The sequence below is a fragment of the Lithobates pipiens genome, unplaced genomic scaffold (assembly GCF_037356315.1).
Source record: "Lithobates pipiens isolate NorthernLeopardFrog02 unplaced genomic scaffold, aLitPip1_a1.2 Scaffold_37, whole genome shotgun sequence".
In the NCBI taxonomy this organism is placed as follows: Eukaryota; Metazoa; Chordata; class Amphibia; order Anura; family Ranidae; genus Lithobates; species Lithobates pipiens.
In genome coordinates this window covers 13,511,173-13,531,798 of record NW_027507825.1, presented here as the reverse complement: position 1 = coordinate 13,531,798, position 20,626 = coordinate 13,511,173, and the positions used below count along the sequence as shown (strand labels likewise).

The 20,626-nt window shown below is 48.6% G+C and overlaps 1 protein-coding gene across 3 annotated transcripts in view; it reads right to left on the bottom strand.

The window, feature by feature from the left end:
* The window catches only part of ITPK1 (inositol-tetrakisphosphate 1-kinase), a 218,963-nt gene that overhangs the window by 9,036 nt on the left and 189,301 nt on the right, over positions 1-20,626 (bottom strand). For all 3 annotated transcript variants that reach the window (XM_077466732.1, XM_077466731.1, XM_077466730.1), the window contains 5 exons: positions 13,410-13,508; positions 13,146-13,186; positions 11,411-11,576; positions 7,246-7,313; positions 1,000-1,162 (listed from right to left, as the gene is read on the bottom strand). In XM_077466732.1, the coding sequence (XP_077322858.1) occupies positions 1,000-1,162; positions 7,246-7,313; positions 11,411-11,576; positions 13,146-13,186; positions 13,410-13,508 (537 nt within the window). The remainder of the gene's footprint in view (positions 1-999; positions 1,163-7,245; positions 7,314-11,410; positions 11,577-13,145; positions 13,187-13,409; positions 13,509-20,626) is intronic.

Genomic DNA, 20,626 nt, shown 5'->3' with positions numbered 1-20,626 from the left:
AAAAAAATATCAAAAATGCCATAAAACTATCCCCTATTTTATAGACGCTATAACTTTTGTGCAAACCAATCAAATGTTTATTGCTATTTTTTTTTTACCCAAAAAATGTAGAAGAATACATATCGGACTAAACTGAGGGGAAAAAAATGTTTATATATTTTTGGGGGATATTTATTATAGCAAAAAGTAAAAAATAATGCATTTTTTTTCAAAATTGCTGCTATTTTTTTTGTTTATAGCGCAAAAAATAAAAACCGTAGAGGTGATCAAATACCACCAAAAGATAGCTCTATTTGTGGGAAAAAAAGGACATCAATGTTGTTTGGGAGCCACGTCGCACGACCGCGCAATTGTCAGTTAAAGCGACGCGGTGCCGAATTGCAAGAAACGCTCTGGTCTTTGGCCAGCCAAATGGTCCGGGGCTGAAGTGGTTAATCATGTTCATAAAAATGTATATTTTTTTTTATATATGTACGGTTTCCATTATTATCTGTAAGCACCGCGATAATCCCCTTCCAACCCATTTTGCAGGTTTGACTTCTTGGGATGAGGTGCTAGATACCAGGTGTTTACCTTAGTCGGATATAAACTTTACAAATGCCCTGCTTATGTTATTGAGGTGAGGATGTGGTGTGGGGGAGGTGTTTTGTAGTTAAACAGGACAACTACACATTCGTTGAATTCATTTGAAGGGCTGTTGGCCCTACACTGTAAGCTGTCCAATCAGCAGAATGGAGGCAACATCAAGGCATTCTAAAGGTCCGGCCACAAATGTATTTTTAGCATTAGATGGAGTAGAGCAGTGTTAGGAACATCATCAGGTTTTATTGTATTCTGTGCCCCCCCAGTGAACACATTTTTTTCCTCACTTCCTGTCCTAGCTGGCACCAGTACAGAAACAGAAATGAGGGAAAAATCAGATATGTACAGGAGGGATAACAGCCAGATGTTCCAACAGTTCAGCTTTACTATGTGGCTTTAAATACTGCGCAGACTCACCTGGGAATGCATTGATGTCGATGACCGCATGCTGGCCCGTCTTGTTGTTTATAATGATATCGATGCCGAACAGTGAGATCCCCAGAGCTTGTCGCAGCGCTTTGGAAATGGCGCGAATGACATCATCATTGGGCCGCTCAAACACGCCTTCCACTTTGTCCAACTGAATCAAAAGAGGAAAATGTTAATCGGGGCCATAAAAATAGGACAGGATGTGACGAGACTTGCATCTGTAACAAGTAAGATTATAATATGAATGGTCAGCCCACCCAGAAGTGATATTTCAGCTACAGGTGGAGGGGGGGGGGGGGGGGGGTTCAGACCATCCCTGGAATCATGGATCTCCAACAGACTCCAGTGATGGAATCTCTCTTTTTGTCTCTGGATGTTCTGACTTCCCCCACTGCATTGTCCTAAGCAGGGAAAAACTAAAGCTGACCAACACGTTACTCCTAAACTTCCGAGACGGAGGAGAAAGAGACGAAGACGGAGGAGAAAGAGACGAAGACGGAGGAGAAAGAAAGAGACGAAGACGGAGGAGAAAGAAAGAGACGAGACGGAGGAGAAAGAAAGAGACGAAGACGGAGGAGAAAGAAAGAGACGAGACGGAGGAGAAAGAAAGAGACGAAGACGGAGGAGAAAGAAAGAGACGAGACAGAGGAGAAAGAAAGAGACGAGACGGAGGAGAAAGAAAGAGACGAGACGGAGGAGAAAGAAAGAGACGAGACGGAGGAGAAAGAAAGAGACGAGACGGAGGAGAAAGAAAGAGACGAGACGGAGGAGAAAGAAAGAGACGAGACGGAGGAGAAAGAAAGAGACGAGACGGAGGAGAAAGAAAGAGACGAGACGGAGGAGAAAGAAAGAGACGAGACGGAGGAGAAAGAAAGAGACGAGACGGAGTTGAAAGAGACGAGACGGAGTTGAAAGAGACGAGACGGAGTTGAAAGAGACGAGACGGAGACGGAGGAGAAAGAAGAGACGGAGGAGGAGAGACGAAGACGGGGGAGGAGAAGACGGAGAAGACGGGGGAGGAGAAGACGGAGAAGACGGGGGAGGAGAAGACGGGGGAGGAGAAGACGGAGAAGACGGGGAGGAGAAGACGGAGAAGACGGGGGAGGAGAAGACGGAGAAGACGGGGGAGGAGAAGACGGAGAAGACGGGGGAGGAGAAGACGGAGGAGGAGGAGGAGAAGACGGAGGAGGAGAAGACGGAGGAGGAGAAGACGGAGGAGGAGAAGACGGAGGAGGAGAAGACGGAGGAGGAGAAGACGGAGGAGGAGAAGACGGAGAAGACGGGGGAGGAGAAGACGGAGAAGACGGAGGAGGAGACGGAGGAGGAGGAGAAGAAGACGGAGGAGGAGAAGACGGAGGAGGAGAAACAAAGGAGGAGAAACGAAGGAGGAGAAACGAAGGAGACGAGACGAGACGGAGGAGACGAGACGGAGGAGACGAGACGGAGGAGACGAGACGGAGGAGACGAGACGGAGGAGACGAGACGGAGGAGACGAGACGGAGGAGACGAGACGGAGGAGACGAGACGGAGGAGACGAGACGGAGGAGACGAGACGGAGGAGACGAGACGGAGGAGACGAGACGGAGGAGACGAGACGGAGGAGACGAGACGGAGGAGACGAGACGGAGGAGACGAGACGGAGGAGACGAGACGGAGGAGACGAGACGGAGGAGACGAGACGGAGGAGTCGAGACGGAGGAGTCGAGACGGAGGAGACGAGACGGAGGAGAAAAAGAAATGAGTGGAAGGAGGGAGAGATGAGTGCAGATGAAGGACAGACAGAGAAGAGACTCTAAAATATCAGTTTTGGGTGGACTGACCAACAAGTTTAACAAAAGAGCCAACTTTAATGTCACAATTTAAATATCATGCCATTATTAGGCTCTTGTTCATAAAAACTTCAGTGAAAAGATGTCAGAATCCTCCCACTCTGATCCCATATCACAGGCATAAGATCAGCTGTCCACAGATGGATACAAGTCTCTCACCAAGTCATCTGCCCATTCTTTAGATGTGGGGTCTCCAAACTATGGCCGCAGCTACGGTCAGCGGTGTATTTTTACTGTGCAGATTGAGGATCAAAGACTGCTTATGGTCCCAGCTTGCCTCTTGGGTGGACTCTGATGGGGACCCTGATGTAAGGGTGGACTCTGATAAGGGCACTATTTGTGGTAAAGACCAATAAAATGAAAGTTATATATGATGAACCCACAAGTAGTACTCTAACATTTTGGAGTTATAGGATCATCCCATAAATAGGGAAATGAGCACACAGTCTCAACTGTTTTTGATTTTTGTATTTGGAAATTGATGGGGACCTTGATATGGGCCCTGATGTAAGGAGGACTCTCATAAGCTACTTTTCAGCCTGCTAATATTTCAAAAATATATGCTTTGGCCCTTGTACTAAAAATTTGGAGACACCTGCTTAAGAATATAGGTTTACTCATGGCAAACACATAGAGCAAAGAGCAACCCGGGCACCAAGTTGCAATATTTACAGTCTACCCTCTGTAGATCTGTCCCTTCACTTTCCAATCCCCATGACTCTACAGAAAGTGAGAGGAACACTTTCCAATTGAGACAGGAATAAAAATGCAATTTAAAATACATGGCCAAAAGCATGTGAACAAAGCTCAATGAGTTCAGGTGTCTCCAAGAAAGGATACAGGTAATGCTATAGCATACAAAGACATTGTAGACAATTGTGCTCTTCAAACCTTGTGGTAACAATTTGCTGAAGACCCTTTTCTATTCCAGCATGACTGCACCCCCGTGTACACTGCCAGCTCCTTAAAGACATGGTTTGACGAGTTTGGTGCGGAAGAGTGTCCTGCACAGAGTCCCGACCTCAACCTTTGAGATGAACTGGAATGCTGGTTGTGAGCCAGGTCTTCTCATCCACCATCTGTACCTGACCTAACAAATGGGTACAAATTCCCACAGAGACCCCAAAATCTTGTAGAAGGCCATCCTAGAAGAGTGAAAGGATGCTATAGCCAAAAAGGGAGTCGCCTCCACCCATGTAGCTGTAGCGAGCATGAGGAGTATGACGTAGTTTTAAAGCGGTATTAAAGTTTGGCACATTTTTACTTTTTAGGGTCCCCCCCCCGCAAGTATATGACATAATGTGCTAGTATGCACAGAATATTTAGCTGTGGTGTGATTGATACGGCGGGTCCTGGGTGCTTTCATCTTCACTCTGTATTCCTTCTGTCTTCAAGCAATTGAATGACCAGACTGCGATGACGTCACTCCCTCGCATGCGCGCGGGAGTCACATCACCGCGTCACAGATCAGAAGCCTGTAAATGTACACAGAACTGCGCATGAGTGGCTCAGTGTACAAGACAGCTGACAGGCCGGATGACAGATGACAGAAGAGAACAATGGGGTCTTTTCTATCATAAATATCCTGCCTGTCAGCAAGTTTTCAAAACATGGCTTTACTACCACTTTAACAGAACCCTTCATTGGAGACACCTGATCATCACACCTGTATCAGCCACTTTCCCTCCAATCCCATATAGAGTTTGTCTCACTTGGTGGCTAGGACATCCTCCACTCTTCTGGGAAGGCTTTCTACAAGATTGTGTAGAGGGTGGCTGTGAGAATTTGTATTTGGGAGGTCAGGTACTGATGTTGGATGAGAAGACTTGGATGAGAAGACCTGGATCACAATTGGTGTTCCAATTCAACCCAAAGGTGTTCAGTAGGGTTGAAGTCAGGTATGGATCCTAGTAAACAAGACCTGGATCGCCACTGGTTTTCAATGCATGCCAAAGGTGTTCAGTAGGGTTGAAGTCAGGTATTGATCCTAGTAGAGAAGGCTTGGATCACCATTGTTTTTCAATGCATCCCAAAGGTGTTCAGTAGGGTTGAAGTCAGGTATTGATCCTAGTAGAGAAGGCTTGGATCACCATTGTTTTTCAATGCATCCCAAAGGTGTTCAGTAGGGTTGAAGTCAGGTATTGATGCTAGTAGAGAAGGCTTGGATCACCATTGGCTTTCAATGCATCCCAAATGTGTTCAGTAGGGTTGAAGTCAGGTATTGATCCTAGTAGAGAAGGCTTGGATCACCATTGGCTTTCAATGCATCCCAAAGGTGTTCAGTAGGGTTGAAGTCAGGTATTGATCCTAGTAGAGAAGGCTTGGATCACCATTGGCTTTCAATGCATCCCAAAGGTGTTCAGTAGGGTTGAAGTCAGGTATTGATCCTAGTAGAGAAGGCTTGGATCACCATTGGCTTTCAATGCATCCCAAAGGTGTTCAGTAGGGTTGAAGTCAGGTATTGATCCTAGTAGAAAAGGCTTGGATCACCATTGGCTTTCAATGCATCCCAAAGGTGTTCAGTAGGGTTGAAGTCAGGTATTGATCCTAGTAGAGAAAGCTTGGATCACCATTGGCTTTCAATGCATCCCAAAGGTGTTCAGTAGGGTTGAAGTCAGGTATTGATCCTAGTAGAAAAGGCTTGGATCACCATTGGCTTTCAATGCATCCCAAAGGTGTTCAGTAGGTTTGAAGTCAGGTATTGATCCTAGTAGAGAAGGCCTGGATCACCATTGGCTTTCAATGCATCCCAAAAGGTGTTCAGTAGGGTTGAAGTCAGGTATTGATCCTAGTAGAAAAGGCTTGGATCACCATTGGCTTTCAATGCATCCCAAAGGTGTTCAGTAGGGTTGAAGTCAGGTATTGATCCTAGTAGAGAAGGCTTGGATCACCATTGGCTTTCAATGCATCCCAAAGGTGTTCAGTAGGGTTGAAGTCAGGTATTGATCCTAGTAGAAAAGGCTTGGATCACCATTGGCTTTCAATGCATCCCAAAGGTGTTCAGTAGGTTTGAAGTCAGGTATTGATCCTAGTAGAGAAGGCCTGGATCACCATTGGCTTTCAATGCATCCCAAAAGGTGTTCAGTAGGGTTGAAGTCAGGTATTGATCCTAGTAGAAAAGGCTTGGATCACCATTGTCTTTCAAGGCATCCCAAAGGTGTTCAGTAGGATTGAAGTCAGGTATTGATCCTAGTAGAGAATGCTTGGATCACCATTTGCTTTCAATGCATCCCAAAGGTGTTCAGTAGGGTTGAAGTCAGGTATTGATCCTAGTAGAGAATGCTTGGATCACCATTTGCTTTCAATGCATCCCAAAGGTGTTCAGTAGGTTTGAAGTCAGGTATTGATCCTAGTAGAAAAGGCTTGGATCACCATTGGCTTTCAATGCATCCCAAAGGTGTTCAGGAGGGTTGAAGTCAGGTATTGATCCTAGTAGAGAAGGCTTGGATCACCATTGGCTTTCAATGCATCCCAAAGGTGTTCAGTAGGTTTGAAGTCAGGTATTGATCCTAGTAGAGAAGGCTTGGATCGCCACTGGTTTTCAATGCATCCCAAAGGTGTTCAGTAGGGTTGAAGTCAGGTATTGATCCTAGTAGAGAAGGCTTGGATCACCATTGGCTTTCAATGCATCCCAAAGGTGTTCAGTAGGGTTGAAGTCAGGTATTGATCCTAGTAGAGAAGGCTTGGATCACCATTGGTTTTTAATGCATCCCAAAGGTGTTCAGTAGGGTTGAAGTCAGCTATTGATTCTAGTAGAGAAGGCTTGGATCACCATTGTCTTTCAATGCATCCCAAAGGTGTTCAGTAGGGTTGAAGTCAGGTATTGATCCTAGTAGAGAAGTCTTGGATCACCATTGGCTTTCAATGCATCCCAAATGTGTTCAGTAGGGTTGAAGTCAGGTATTGATCCTAGTAGAGAAGGCCTGGATCGCCATTGGCTTTCAATGCATCCCAAAGGTGTTCAGTAGGGTTGAAGTCAGGTATTGATCCTAGTAGAGAAGACCTGGATCTTCATCAGCTTTTCATATCATCTCAAAAGGTGTTCAGTAGGGTTGAGGTCAGGCCTCTGTACAGGACACTCGAGTTCCTCCACACCAAACTGGTCACACCACGTCTTTATGGAGCCGGCTTTGTACACAGGGATGCAGTGGAACACAAAAGGGTCCTCACCTTGGTTGGAAGAGCACAAATTATCTACAATGACTTTGTATTCTGTAGAATTACCAGGACGCTTCACTGGAAACACTTGAACTCCATCATTTTGAGGGATGTTGATATTTGGCCATATAGTGAAAAAAATTATTATTTCACCAAATAAAAAACAGTACTAACAACTCACACAGGTCAGCAAATTCAGACAGTTTTTTTTATAATTTTTGAAAAACACACCAAACCAATCACTTACCTCTGTTAGCACTGACGAGGACTCCGGCTTCGACACATTGTGGCTGTTAAAGAATATGGATTCTCTGTCTGCAGTATAGAGTGATAAGGTAGTATAAGAGGGTGTGCACAAGCAGAGGCCAATCACTTCCCACAATGCTCAGACATCACATTGCCAGTAAATAAAATACACCCTATAATGCCAGCAAGGCAGGAGATACAAAGATGAAAAAGCAGCACTCTTGATTTGCAGCATTGAGTTCCTGGGTTCAATGGGCAAATTATACTGTGCAGTATTATTCTTGCACACTTTCAACACTCCTTGCTGCACCTCTGAAAAGCAATCTCCCCCATTGAGTGAAATCGCAAAGTAGTATTTATTAAGAGTCGCATTCAGTTTACAGGTAACATATTTTAGGAGTTCTAAAGGACCCAGCTAGGAGGCCCTGACAGCGCCTGGTGGGACCCCCTGAGGAAGGGGGAATGAAAAGCCTGAAATGCGTTGGCCTTCACAGAATGACTTTTAATGAACACAACTTCTGAGATGTTACACAATGCCTGGTGCGCTTTCCTCACTGCACATCAGTCCACCCGAGACACGTTGTTTTACGATCGTTACTCATTAAAGTGGGAGTCCGCCGGGACTCCGCGTTTTTTTTTTTTTTTAAAAGCCAGCAGCTACAAATACTGCAGCTGCTGACTTTTAAAATAGTGACACTTACCTGTCCAGCGCGCTCCGCGATGTTGGCACCCGAAGCCGATCTGTAGATCGTTTCTTGGGTGCTGCCGCCGCCATCTTGGGTATGGGAATCAGGAAATGGAGCCTTTCGGCTTCATTTCCCGGTTCCCTACTGCGCATGTGCGAGCCGCGCTGCGCAATAAGGACGGTCCCCACTGCCTCTGGGATCTGTGTGTTTCCCAGCAGGCAGCGGGGCACTTGCAGAAAGGGGCGGGCACTTGCAGAAAGGGGCGTAATCTACGCCCCTTTCCGCAGAGAGCTATCCCGGAAATGGGTGCATTTACCTGGATTATCCAGGTAACTGCACCCCCCTCCCCCCTGAAAGGTGCCAATTGTGGCGCCGGAGGGGGGGGGAGGATTCCGATGAGCGGAAGGTCCATTTTAGGGTGGACCTCCGCTTTAAGAGAGAGTTACCCAAAGGCTCCTGCACACGGGTGTATAAAATGTTGTGTTCCGATGCGTATTGCATACAGTTTTAAACAGCTCTAAACGCAAAGGCTACAAGGCCCATACACAACAGTGTTGAGGTTGGCAGTCCCCCATAGTACTCACGGTGTAAAACTAAAGTAAAAAAAAAATTATTTGGAACATTTACATTATATTGTCAAACGTATTGGGACGCCTACCTTTACACATACATTAAATTTAATGGCATCCCAATCTTGGTCCGTAGGGTTCAATATTGAGTTGGCTCCACCCTTTGCAGCTATAACAGATTCAACTCTTCTGGGAAGGCCGTCCACAAGGTTTCGGACTGTGTCTATGGGAATGTTTGACCATTCTTCCAGAAGCGCATTTGTGAGGTCAGGCACTGATGTTGGATGAGAACACCTGGCTCGCAGTCTCTACTCTAATTCAACCCAAAGGTGTTTTATTGGGTTGAGGTCAGGACTCTGTGCTGGCAAGTCAAGTTCTGCCACTCCAAACTTGCTCATCTGTGTCTTTATGGACCTTGTTTTGTGCACTGGTGTGCAGACATGTTGGAACAGGAAGGGGCTGTCCCCAAACTGTTCCCACAAAGTTGGGAGCATGAAAATGTCCAAAATGTCTTTGTATGCCGTTAAGAGTTCTCTTCACTGGAACTAATGGGCCAAGCCCTAAAAAACAAACCCCACTCCATACCACCCCCCCCCCCCCCATCAAATAATTTATACATGATTGGACATTTGCACAAAGTAAGGTCCATGAAGACATTGATGAGCAAGATTGGGGTGGAGGAACTTGACTGGCCTGCACAGAGTCCTGACCTCAACCCGATAGAACACCTTTGGGATAATTTAGAGCGGAGACTGAGAGCCAGGCCTCCTCATCCAACATCAGTGCCTGACTTTGCCAACGCGCTTCTGGAAGAATGGTCAAACATTCCCATAGACACACTCCTAGACCTTGTGGACAGCCTTCCAAAAAGAGTTGAAGCTGCAAAGGGCGGGCCAACTCAATATTGAACCCTACAGACTAAGACTGGGATGCCATTAAAGTTCAAGTTCAGTATGTGTAAAGGCAGCCATACCAATACTTTTGACAATATAGTGTACATAAGGGACATCTGTACACGCTGGTGCAAGCATTTACGTGCATAATTTGTAAAAAGATATTGCCCTCTTGCCATTAATTCAGAATGACTGAAGGCCGAAGTCTTTCTGCACCTGCACTGCCGCTGCTGCCTACGTTTATGTTTACATCTCCCAGCAGTGTTGGTGGTGTAGAATGACCTCAGCCTTCAAGCATTATTCAACCCAAAACAAAAAATGTAATATATTGCAGCATACCAATCAGATGTGGTGGCTGCATTCGTTTTCTTGCTTTTAGGCTTTCAGCTGGTGATCTGTCCAGTAACAAACCTGTATTAGAGCGCCCCACACACACACACACATAGTGGTGTCTTCTACCCCTCACATCACTACCGACCCCCCTGATCCCTGCATTCTGAGCCTTACGCACTCCTGATCACTGCATTCTGAACGTAAAGCCGTAACGCACTCCTGAACCCTGCATTGACCTTAACACACTCCTGAACCCTGCATTCTGAGTGCAGTGCACTCCTGAACCCTGCATTCTGACCGTAACGCACCCCTGAAACCTGCATTCTGACCCCAACGCACTCCTGAACCCTGCATTCTGACCGCAACGCACTCCTGAACCCTGCATTCTGAGCCTTACGCACTCCTGATCACTGCATTCTGAACGTAAAGCCGTAACGCACTCCTGAACCCTGCATTGACCTTAACACACTCCTGAACCCTGCATTCTGACCGTAACGCACTCCTGAACCCTGCATTCTGACCGTAACGCACCCCTGAAACCTGCATTCTGACCCCAACGCACTCCTGAACCCTGCATTCTGACCGCAAGGCACTCCTGAACCCTGCATTCTGACCGTAACGCACTCCTGAACCCTGCATTCTGACCGTAACGCACTCCTGAACCCTGCATTCTGACCCCAACGCACTCCTGAACCCTGCATTCTGACCGTAACGCACTCCTGAACCCTGCATTCTGACCGCAAGGCACTCCTGAACCCTGCATTCTGACCACAAGGCACTCCTGAACCCTGCATTCTGACCGCAAGGCACTCCTGAACCCAGCATTCTGACCGTAACGCACTCCTGAACCCTGCATTCTGACCGTAACGCACTCCTGAACCCTGCATTCTGACCGTAACGCACTTCCGAACCCTTCATTCTGACCGTAACGCACTCCTGAACCCTGCATCCTGACCGTAACGCACTCCTGAACCCTGCATTCTGACCGCAAGGCACTCCTGAACCCTGCATTCTGACCGCAAGGCACTCCTGAACCCAGCATTCTGACCGTAACGCACTCCTGAACCCAGCATTCTGACCGTAACGCACTCCTGAACCCTGCATTCTGACCGTAACGCACTCCTGAACCCTGCATTCTGACCGTAACGCACTCCTGAACCCAGCATTCTGACCGTAACGCACTCCTGAACCCTGCATTCTGACCGTAACGCACTCCTGAACCCTGCATTCTGACCGCAAACTGTGCATAGGAATTCATCTTTTTTTTCAAACTGCACTCCAGCCCCCAAACAGTCTGAGGGACAGTGAATTGGCCCCTGTTTAAAAAGTTTGAGGATCCCTGCCCTAACCGATATATCTGCAGGAGAACTTGTTCTGCTGAAAAAAAAAGACTTCTTGGTTGGATTATCATGTGTAACCTGTAATATAATAAATGTCCGCTTCTGGGTTTAATACCACTTCCAGTTATTCAGAAAAAAATGACTTTGGTTTGAATGGAGTTGGTTTGATATACGAGAACAAAATGAACAGGCTGCATGTAATCTTATCCTACTCCAATTTGCATGCCATTGGCTGCCCTCTATGGCTCTTGTGCAATGCCTTTAGGCCTCCTTTTAATCATAAGGAAAAACAGAAATGCACAGCAATACAAGAACCCCTAAAAGTAGAAGAACTGCTGGTGTCACCTGATGATCCCGGAGAAAAGTTTTTCAAGGACGGTCGCTCTACAACGGTGTAGGAATCTCCCACTACAAAGACTTTATAAAGTACGGCGTTATGGCTGACGAAGCTCTGGATGACACAGGGGGGCTGTATCCTCCGAAGACCCTCCGTATTGAATATGATCGCCATCTACAGGACAGACAGAACACCTCTGTAGGACGGACAGGCATTTAAAGGGAATGCAAAGTTTCACATGGCATCACTGAATTTTTCAAATCTGCAAACTGAAATTAAAATAACAAGCGCTAAATTGTAACTGAGAAAGAGCTTTTTTTTAGTGGGGGGGGAGAGAAGAGGTATTTTAGGAAGAGTTGTACTGGAGAGGGGGGGGGGGGGGGGTTAGAGGTACTTTGGGAAGAGCTGTACTGGGGGGCAAGGGAAGAGGCAGAGATACCTGGGGAAGAGCCGTACTGGGGGGAGGGGAGAGGTACTTGTTGAAGTGCTGTACTGGGGAGAGGAAATACTTTGGGGTCAGCTGTACTGGGGGGGTGAGGTACTTGGGGAAGAGCTCTACTGGGGGGCAAGGGAAGAGGTACTTGGGGAAGAGGTACCCAGGGAAGAGCTGTACTGGGGAGCAAGGTAAGAGGTACTTGGGGGGGAGAGGTACTTGGGGAAGAGCTGTACTGGGGGGGGGTGGAGCTACTTGGGGAAGAACTGTACTGGGAGGGGGAGCTGTAGTGGGGGGGGGGGGGGGGTCGTGGGATGAGGTACTTGGGGAAGAGCTCTACTGGGGGGCAAGGGAAGAGGTACTTGGGGAAGAGCTGTACTGGGGGTGGGGGGTATTTGGGGAAGAGCTGTACTGGGGGGGGGGAGGGAAGAGGTACCCGGGGAAGAGCTGTACTGGGGGGAGGGAAGAGGTACCCGGGGATGAGCTGTACTGGGGAGCAAGGTAAGAGGTACTTGGGGAAGAGCTGTACTGGGGGGAGGGAAGAGGTACCCGGGGATGAGCTGTACTGGGGAGCAAGGTAAGAGGTACTTGGGGAAGAGCTGTACTGGGGGGAGGGAAGAGGTACCCGGGGATGAGCTGTACTGGGGAGCAAGGTAAGAGGTACTTGGGGAAGAGCTGTACTGGGGGGGGGGGTGGATGAGGTACTTGGGGAAGAGCTCTACTGAGGGGCAAGGGAAGAGGTATTTGGGAGAGAGCTGTACTGGGGGGGGGGGAAGAGGTAAGGGGGGGAAGGAATGAGGTACTGGGGGGCAAGGAAAGATGTACTTGGGGAAGAGATGTACTGGGGGGAAGGAAAGAGATACTTGGGGAATAGATGTACTGGGGGGGGGGGGGTGAAGGAAAGAGGTACTTGGGGGTGAGCTGTACTTTGGGTGGGGGGGGTACTTGAGGGAGGGAAAAGGTACTTGGGGAAGAGCTGTACGGGTGAGGGGGGGGGGGAGGTGTACTGGGGGAGGGAAGAGGTACTTGGGGGAAGAGCTGTACTGGGGGGAGGGAAGAGGTACACTTGGGGGAGGGAAAGATGAGGGCAGAGCAAATAAGGAGGGTACAGAGGGGCAATGAGAATGAGAAGGGGGCCTAGCAAGCAAGAAAGGGAAACTGCGAGGGAGATGAGGGCAGAGTGAGTAGAAGGCGGCTACAGAGGGGCAATGAGAGCGATACGGTAGCAATCCACACAGCGATAGAAACCCAGTTAGAGAATACGGGATTCCCTCTGCAGAGATCCTCTCAGCCATCACACATACACTCACCTCGTGGGAGTTGGTGCCATGGGCTACTCTGGTCTTGCAGACTGGAAGACAGAAGAGAGGTGTAAGAGTGCCACCTTGTGGATAGCTTAACATAAAGGTACAGTATTGCTGCAAAATATACAATTTTTTTCTTTTTCTGCTCCAAAAACACAAAAAATTCCAAAAGTGATATTTACAGGAAGAAGGGGAGATATTTCGAGCGGTGTTCTCAGAGGAATAGTCTGATCATTTTTCTATAAAGTAGACAAAGGCCATATTACATACTGAAGGGGAGGGCCAGACCGTTCTGCTCGATGAGCTTCAGCGTGTCGTCTCCACACTCTGTAGAAAGTTCCATGAAGGGCGGAGAACATAACCTCTCATCTGTAAAACAATGAGACAACAGCGATCAATCTCCGGGCATTAAGGGTAAAAGTAAATTCAGCAACAAACTTATTTTAGATACAAGAAGTTTATAATTACTACCAAGTATTGTTATCTGCAGCCTTCGATCTGACCAATCACAAACTCCAAAACAGCACTGCCTCTAGTGGCAAGACCGTACAAGTTCAGGCCTTCTGATATTTTGTAGTAAAGGGCCTACTGCCCCAGACTGACCTCCTCCCAAGGTCCAGCCCACTGCTTGCATCAGAAACGAGGACCCCTGAGAGGAGTACTGAGGCGGGGGGCTGTGATGTTTTTAGGAAGCTGTGTACAGCACCCTGCCGGCCCCTCTCACCAGCCATGATCAGCCTGCATTGCATAGAGAAACGCAGAGATGCGGCTATGATGTCAATGGGCATCACCAAAGAGCAGGAAGGGGGTGGGGCAGTGACAAGCGGCAGCCCTGAAGGCTCTGATACCTTTTCCATCCTCTCTGCATACTCCATGACTGTGACTCTGGGGCACAGACGTAATGATTATTAATCTCCTATTAGTGTTTTAAACAGGAAATGAAACTGGAGTTCTCCTTTAAGTCTTAACCTTTCTGTGACGTGCCCCTCAAACTTCTACAGTGCCTACCAGCTTCTATAGGGCCCACAACTCTTCCATAGTGGACCATAGTGCCCATCAATCTCCCACACTGCCTCCCAGGTCTCAGAGCCCCCCAACCTCCCATAGTGGCCCACAGTGCCCCACAATCTCCTATAGTGCCTCAGTTAATTTAAAGTGCCCCAGTCTCCCATAGTGGTCTGTAGTGCCCTTGACCTCCTACAGTGCCTAACAGCTTCCATAGGGTCCACAAATCTCCCATAGTGCCTCTCAACTTGCCACAATGGCTCGCCATCTCCCATAGAGCCCCCAACCTCCCAGAGTGCCTACCAACTCCCATAGTGGCCCACAGTGCCCCTCAAGCTCCCACAATTCCTCCCAGGTCCCATGGTGTCCCCCAAACTACCATAGTGCTCCTCAATCTCCTACAGTGCCTTCTTACACCTATAGGGCCACCAACCTCCCATAGTGGTTCATGGTGCCCCTCAACCTCTCACAGTGCTTCAAGACCCCTTGAAAGCCCTCACCACCCACAGAGCTCCCTAACCCCCTAGTTTGCTGGAAAGCCTTCAGCCTGCACATCACAGATGGTCATTACAGCGATCAAAAGGAACTAAGCTGCTCGAATCGGCTCTGTACATGGTGTCTGAGTGCATGTATGGGAGTGAGTTCATCTCAGCCCAGCCAATCAAAATGGCAGAAGATCAGTCCCAAGAAGTCAGAAACTAGCGAGGAGCTCTGAGAAGCCACAGCGCTGGAGTGGAGGGTAGTACAGTTTGGTTTACCATGATGGGCAGCCATATTAACCAAAAGAGAAGTGGAGTAAGAGGCAGGCCTGATGTCTTGGGTAAGAAATCTGTTCATGTAATAGTTCCAGGTATTTATCACTTCTTGCCGAGCTCAGAGAGACAATACCTTCTCCAGAAAGAACGGCACTATCTTTGTTCAGGCATCAGCCAAGCTCAACATCTACTTCCTGGACGGAGATGCCGGCTCAGAGTTGACACAATCATGCAAGTCCAGTTGGCTGTGCAGTTCTTGTTCACAAATGTCTGACATAGATCAGCCCCAGTTGTACCCTCTCACCATGTGTCTTGCCACAAAAGTTACAGTATTGCAGTCTGATAACGAGGGAGTGGGGGGGGGGGGGGGGGACGGGTTGAGGGGAGACTGAAGAAATGCTTCCCCCGTCCTGCAGCAGACTGATGACATCTCTCCCTAGGCCAAGGAGATTAAGGATGGCTTCTGTGTGTCACCACAATGACCAGATCAGAGATAGTCTCTGATCACCTCTATGATCTTGGAGGACTGGAGCAATGCCATGCCACTTCCGGTCTAGGGGGGAAGCGAACAATTTTTTTTACATTTTTTTCTGTTAAAAAGCAAAAAAATCCATTTTTTTTTTTTTTACTTTTAAAAAGGTAGAGGAGAGATATATAGACCCCATATCTCTCCATGAAGAGCACACGCCATCCCTTATTTTTATTACAAGGGATCTTAACATTCCTTGTAATAGGAATAAAAATGATCAAAAAAATAAATAAAAACATTTAAAAGGGACAGTAAAAAAATATTTAAAAAAATAAAAATAAATAAAAAATTAAATAAAAGATATTTAAAAAAAAAATAATAATAATAAAAAAATAAAAAAATAAAGCACTCCATCCCTCATTTCGCCCCATCCCTGCCGCACGCAAGCAAACTTACATACGCAAGTCACGCATGCAGTGTTGGAACAAGCCCATCCAGCCCCAAGTGCAAGGATAGGGTTAGGGTGTCCACATCCCCGCAAAAACCACTACACACAGGGCAGCCACCCCTCCTTGTCCCAGCCCTGCATGCACATGTAAACGGTATTCGCACCACACGCGCGGTATCGCCGCAAACGTTAGAGCGAGAGAAATAATTCTAGTGTTAGACCTCCTCTAACTCTAAACATGTAACCTGTAAAAATTTTTAAAGAATAGCCTATGGAGATTATTAAGTATCGTAGTTTGTTGCCATTCCACAAGGAGTACACAATTCTAAAGCATGATGTAATGCAGGGCTTTTTTTCAGTGGGAACGTGGGGGGAACGCCGTTCCGGCACCTTCATCACTGACAGCAAGTGGTGCTGGGGGTTGCTGGTGGAAGACCTACTGTTGCTGGTGGTGGATCTGATATTGATGGGGGGGGGGGTCAGTTGTTGCTGGGAGAGGTCTATAGTTGCTGTCTGCCGGAGAATCTATTGATGCTGGCTGTGGGGAGATCTGCTGTTGCTGCTGGGAGTCTATTGTTGCTGGGGGGGGGGGGGTTGTGGTGGGGTGGTCTATTGTTGCTGGCTGCAGGGGTTCTATTTTACTGCTTTTCTTTTTAAAATGACCAAATTCCTTACGGATTACTTAGCACTACAAATTGATACTTCTTTCTATATGGTCTAAAAGGGCAGTACTGGGAGGTGGGTAGGGGATGGAACCAAGGAACGGTGCTCGGAGGTGGGTAGGGGTGGAGAAAAGGGGTGGCTCAGAAAGGGGGAGTTCCTGCACCTATTCTCGGAGAAAAAAAGCCCTGATGTTATGTATGGATTTACTCTGCAAAACTTAACCTTTATATTTTACCCCAAAAAAATTGGGTTATATCTCCGGTTTTGTTGCATTAAAATTTTGTGTAATTTGTGTTTTTTTCTGATGTGAAGAGCTGCTGTGCAAATACCGGGCAACATAAAAAATTTCCATTTTCTGCTAAAAATATACATAATCTTTGGGTGTTCTAAGTAAATTTCTAGTAAGAAATACTGATCTTTAATTGCAAACAAACAGTGCCAGAAAAAGCCTGGTCTTCAAGTATCAAGATATCCACAGACTCTAAATTTAGAGGCCTTTAGTGCTGTACAACGATGCCACCTGGTGGAGGAATTTGACACTGCTTTTTCTTTTGAGACAGTATAACCCATACAGGTCTTTCTTATTCCATTACTTATCCCAAAAATTTGAGGATTACTCCTTATTTCAGAACAGTGGGCGGAGCCATGCAAATCATTTCCTGGTGTATAGTGCGGGAATAGCCTAATTTATGGAGCCTTTTAATCCAAACTTCAAAACAGACGTCCCAGGCTTTACACCCATCAGTGCTGTGACAAGGTCACCTAGAGCCCATGGGTGAACATAAACTGCCCCCCCCCCCCCCAAGATGTATAAGCATTTTGTGTTAGCAACCCCCCTCCCCCAAAAAAGTACTAATCTGCATACTTACCCTCTAAACATAAATTCCCCCCTCCCCCACCCCAGCACAAATCAGTGCCCCCCCCCCCCCCCTCCAGCTCAAATTCTCTCTCCCCTCAGCACACCTCCCCCTCAAAGAAAAAAACACTTCTAGAATAAATCCTCTACCCCTCAAATTTAATTTCCACTCCAAATCCCCCCTCTAAGCACCAATCCCCCCCCCCCCCCCCAAAAAGAAAAAAATTCCACTAGCACAAATTCCCCCCCTCTACCATATCACCTCTTCTAGTACGAACCCCCCAAAATCCCCCCCCAAACACAAAATCCCCCAAAATATCCTCTCCTAGAACAATTCTTACCACCTGCTGTCTCCCAACCCCCCCCCCCCCCACCCACCATCTCGCATGATACCACAGTGCTCAGGACAGCCGTCCCTCCTGCCTATCCCTTATCCCAGCCCTGCCCATCATCATGGCATCGTGTATAAAAGACAATTGGCGCCACCTACCTCAAGTGTTTTGTGCTATAAATAAACTATAAAGTGTACTAATTAGCACTCCACAGCTGCTGTACACTTCCAATGAATTCACCACACAACATATAAAATAGAATTCTACACTTAGATTTTTCATTCTATATCATATATCAAAATTCTATATCAAGTCATCCCTTGTCTCCGCCTCCAATCCATCTCCAAGCACCGTCGCTTGGTTCCACCCCCTACCCACCTTCCAGTACTGCCCCTTTTATAGAATACAGAACCAAGTATCAATACCTCCCTCAGCCCGGCAACAAGAGCCTCCCTCAGCCACAAGAGCCAGCAACCAGAGCCTCCTCCAGCAACAAGAGCCAGCAACCAGAGCCTCCTCCAGCAACAAGAGCCAGCAACCAGAGCCTCCTCCAGCAACAAGAGCCAGCAACCAGAGCCTCCTCCAGCAACAAGAGCCAGCAACCAGAGCCTCCTCCAGCAACAAGAGCCAGCAACCAGAGCCTCCTCCAGCAACAAGAGCCAGCAACCAGAGCCTCCTCCAGCAACAAGAGCCAGCAACCAGAGCCTCCTCCAGCAACAAGGGCCAGCAACCAGAGCCTCCTCCAGCAACAAGAGCCAGCAACCAGAGCCTCCTCCAGCAACAAGAGCCAGCAACCAGAGCCTCCTCCAGCAACCAGAGCCTCCTCCAGCAACCAGAGCCAGCAACCAGAGCCAGCAACAAGAGCCTCCTCCAGCAACCAGAGCCAGCAACCGGAGCCTCCTCCAGCAACAAGAGCCAGCAACCAGAGCCTCCTCCAGCAACAAGAGCCAGCAACCAGAGCCTCCTCCAGCAACAAGAGCCAGCAACCAGAGCCTCCTCCAGCAACAAGAGCCAGCAACCAGAGCCTCCTCCAGCAACAAGAGCCAGCAACCAGAGCCTCCTCCAGCAACAAGAGCCAGCAACCAGAGCCTCCTCCAGCAACAAGAGCCAGCAACCAGAGCCTCCTCCAGCAACAAGAGCCAGCAACCAGAGCCTCCTCCAGCAACAAGAGCCAGCAACCAGAGCCTCCTCCAGCAACAAGAGCCAGCAACCAGAGCCTCCTCCAGCAACAAGAGCCAGCAACCAGAGCCTCCTCCAGCAACAAGAGCCAGCAACCAGAGCCTCCTCCAGCAACCAGAGCCTCCTCCAGCAACCAGAGCCAGCAACAAGAGCCTCCTCCAGCAACCAGAGCCAGCAACAAGAGCCTCCTCCAGCAACCAGAGCCAGCAACCAGAGCCTCCTCCAGCAACAAGAGCCAGCAACAAGAGCCAGCAACCAGAGCCAGCAACCAGAGCCTCCTCCAGCAACAAGAGCCAGCAACCAGAGCCTCCTCCAGCAACAAGAGACAGCTGCAAGAGCAACCCCCAGCAACAAGAGCCAAATACAAGAGCCACCCCCAGCAACAAGAGCCAACTACAAGAGCCACCCCCAGCAACAAGAGCCAACTACAAGAGCCACCCCCAGCAACAAGAGCCACCCCCAGCAACAAGAGCCACCCCCAGCAACAAGAGCCACCCCCAGCAACAAGAGCCAGCAACAAGAGCCTCCCCCAGCAACAAGAGCCACCCCCAGCAACAAGAGCCACCCCCAGCAACAAGAGCCACCCCCAGCAACAAGAGCCATCAACAAGAGCCAGCAACAAGAGCCAGCAACAAGAGCCATCTCCAAGAGCCATCTCCAAGAGCCATCTCCAAGAGCCATCTCCAAGAGCCATCTCCAAGAGCCATCTCCAAGAGCCATCTCCAAGAGCCATCTCCAAGAGCCATCTCCAAGAGCCATCTCCAAGAGCCATCTCCAAGAGCCATCTCCAAGAGCCATCTCCAAGAGCCATCTCCAAGAGCCATCTACAAGAGCCATCTCCAAGAGCCATCTACAAGAGCCATCTCCAAGAGCCATCTACAAGAGCCATCTCCAAGAGCCATCTACAAGAGCCATCTACAAGAGCATCCCCCAGCAACAAGAGCCATCTACAAGAGCCAGCAACAAGAGCCAGCAACAAGAGCCAGCAACAATAGCCTCCCCCAGCAACAAGAGCCAGCAACAATAGCCTCCCCCAGCAACAAGAGCCAGCAACAAGAGCCTCCCCCAGCAACAAGAGCCTCCACCAGCAACAAGAGCCTCCACCAGCAACAAGAGCCTCCACCAGCAACAAGAGCCTCCACCAGCAACAAGAGCCTCCACCAGCAACAAGAGCCTCCACCAGCAACAAGAGCCTCCACCAGCAACAAGAGCCTCCACCAGCAACAAGAGCCTCCACCAGCAACAAGAGCCTCCACCAGCAACAAGAGCCTCCACCAGCAACAAGAGCCTCCACCAGCAACAAGAGCCTCCACCAGCAACAAGAGCCTCCACCAGCAACAAGAGCCTCCACCAGCAACAAGAGCCTCCCCCAGCAACAAGAGCCTCCCCCAGCAACAAGAGCCTCCCCCAGCAACAAGAGCCTCCCCCAGCAACAAGAGCCTCCCCCAGCAACAAGAGCCTCCCCCAGCAACAAGAGCCTCCCCCAGCAACAAGAGCCTCCCCCAGCAACAAGAGCCTCCCCCAGCAACAAGAGCCTCCCCCAGCAACAAGAGCCTCCCCCCACCCCAACAATTGCTCTCCCAGGAGCCAGCAACAACAGACAACTCCCTGATCAGTAGGTCTCTCCCATTAACAACTAACCCCCATCAAACCCCCCCGACCCCCACCAGCAGCAATAGATACCCTCAGTGACAATAGATCCCGAGTCAGCCAGCATGAATAGACCCTCCAGCATACCCAAGCACTCCTCCTCATTATATACATTCAGTGCTGGAGGTGC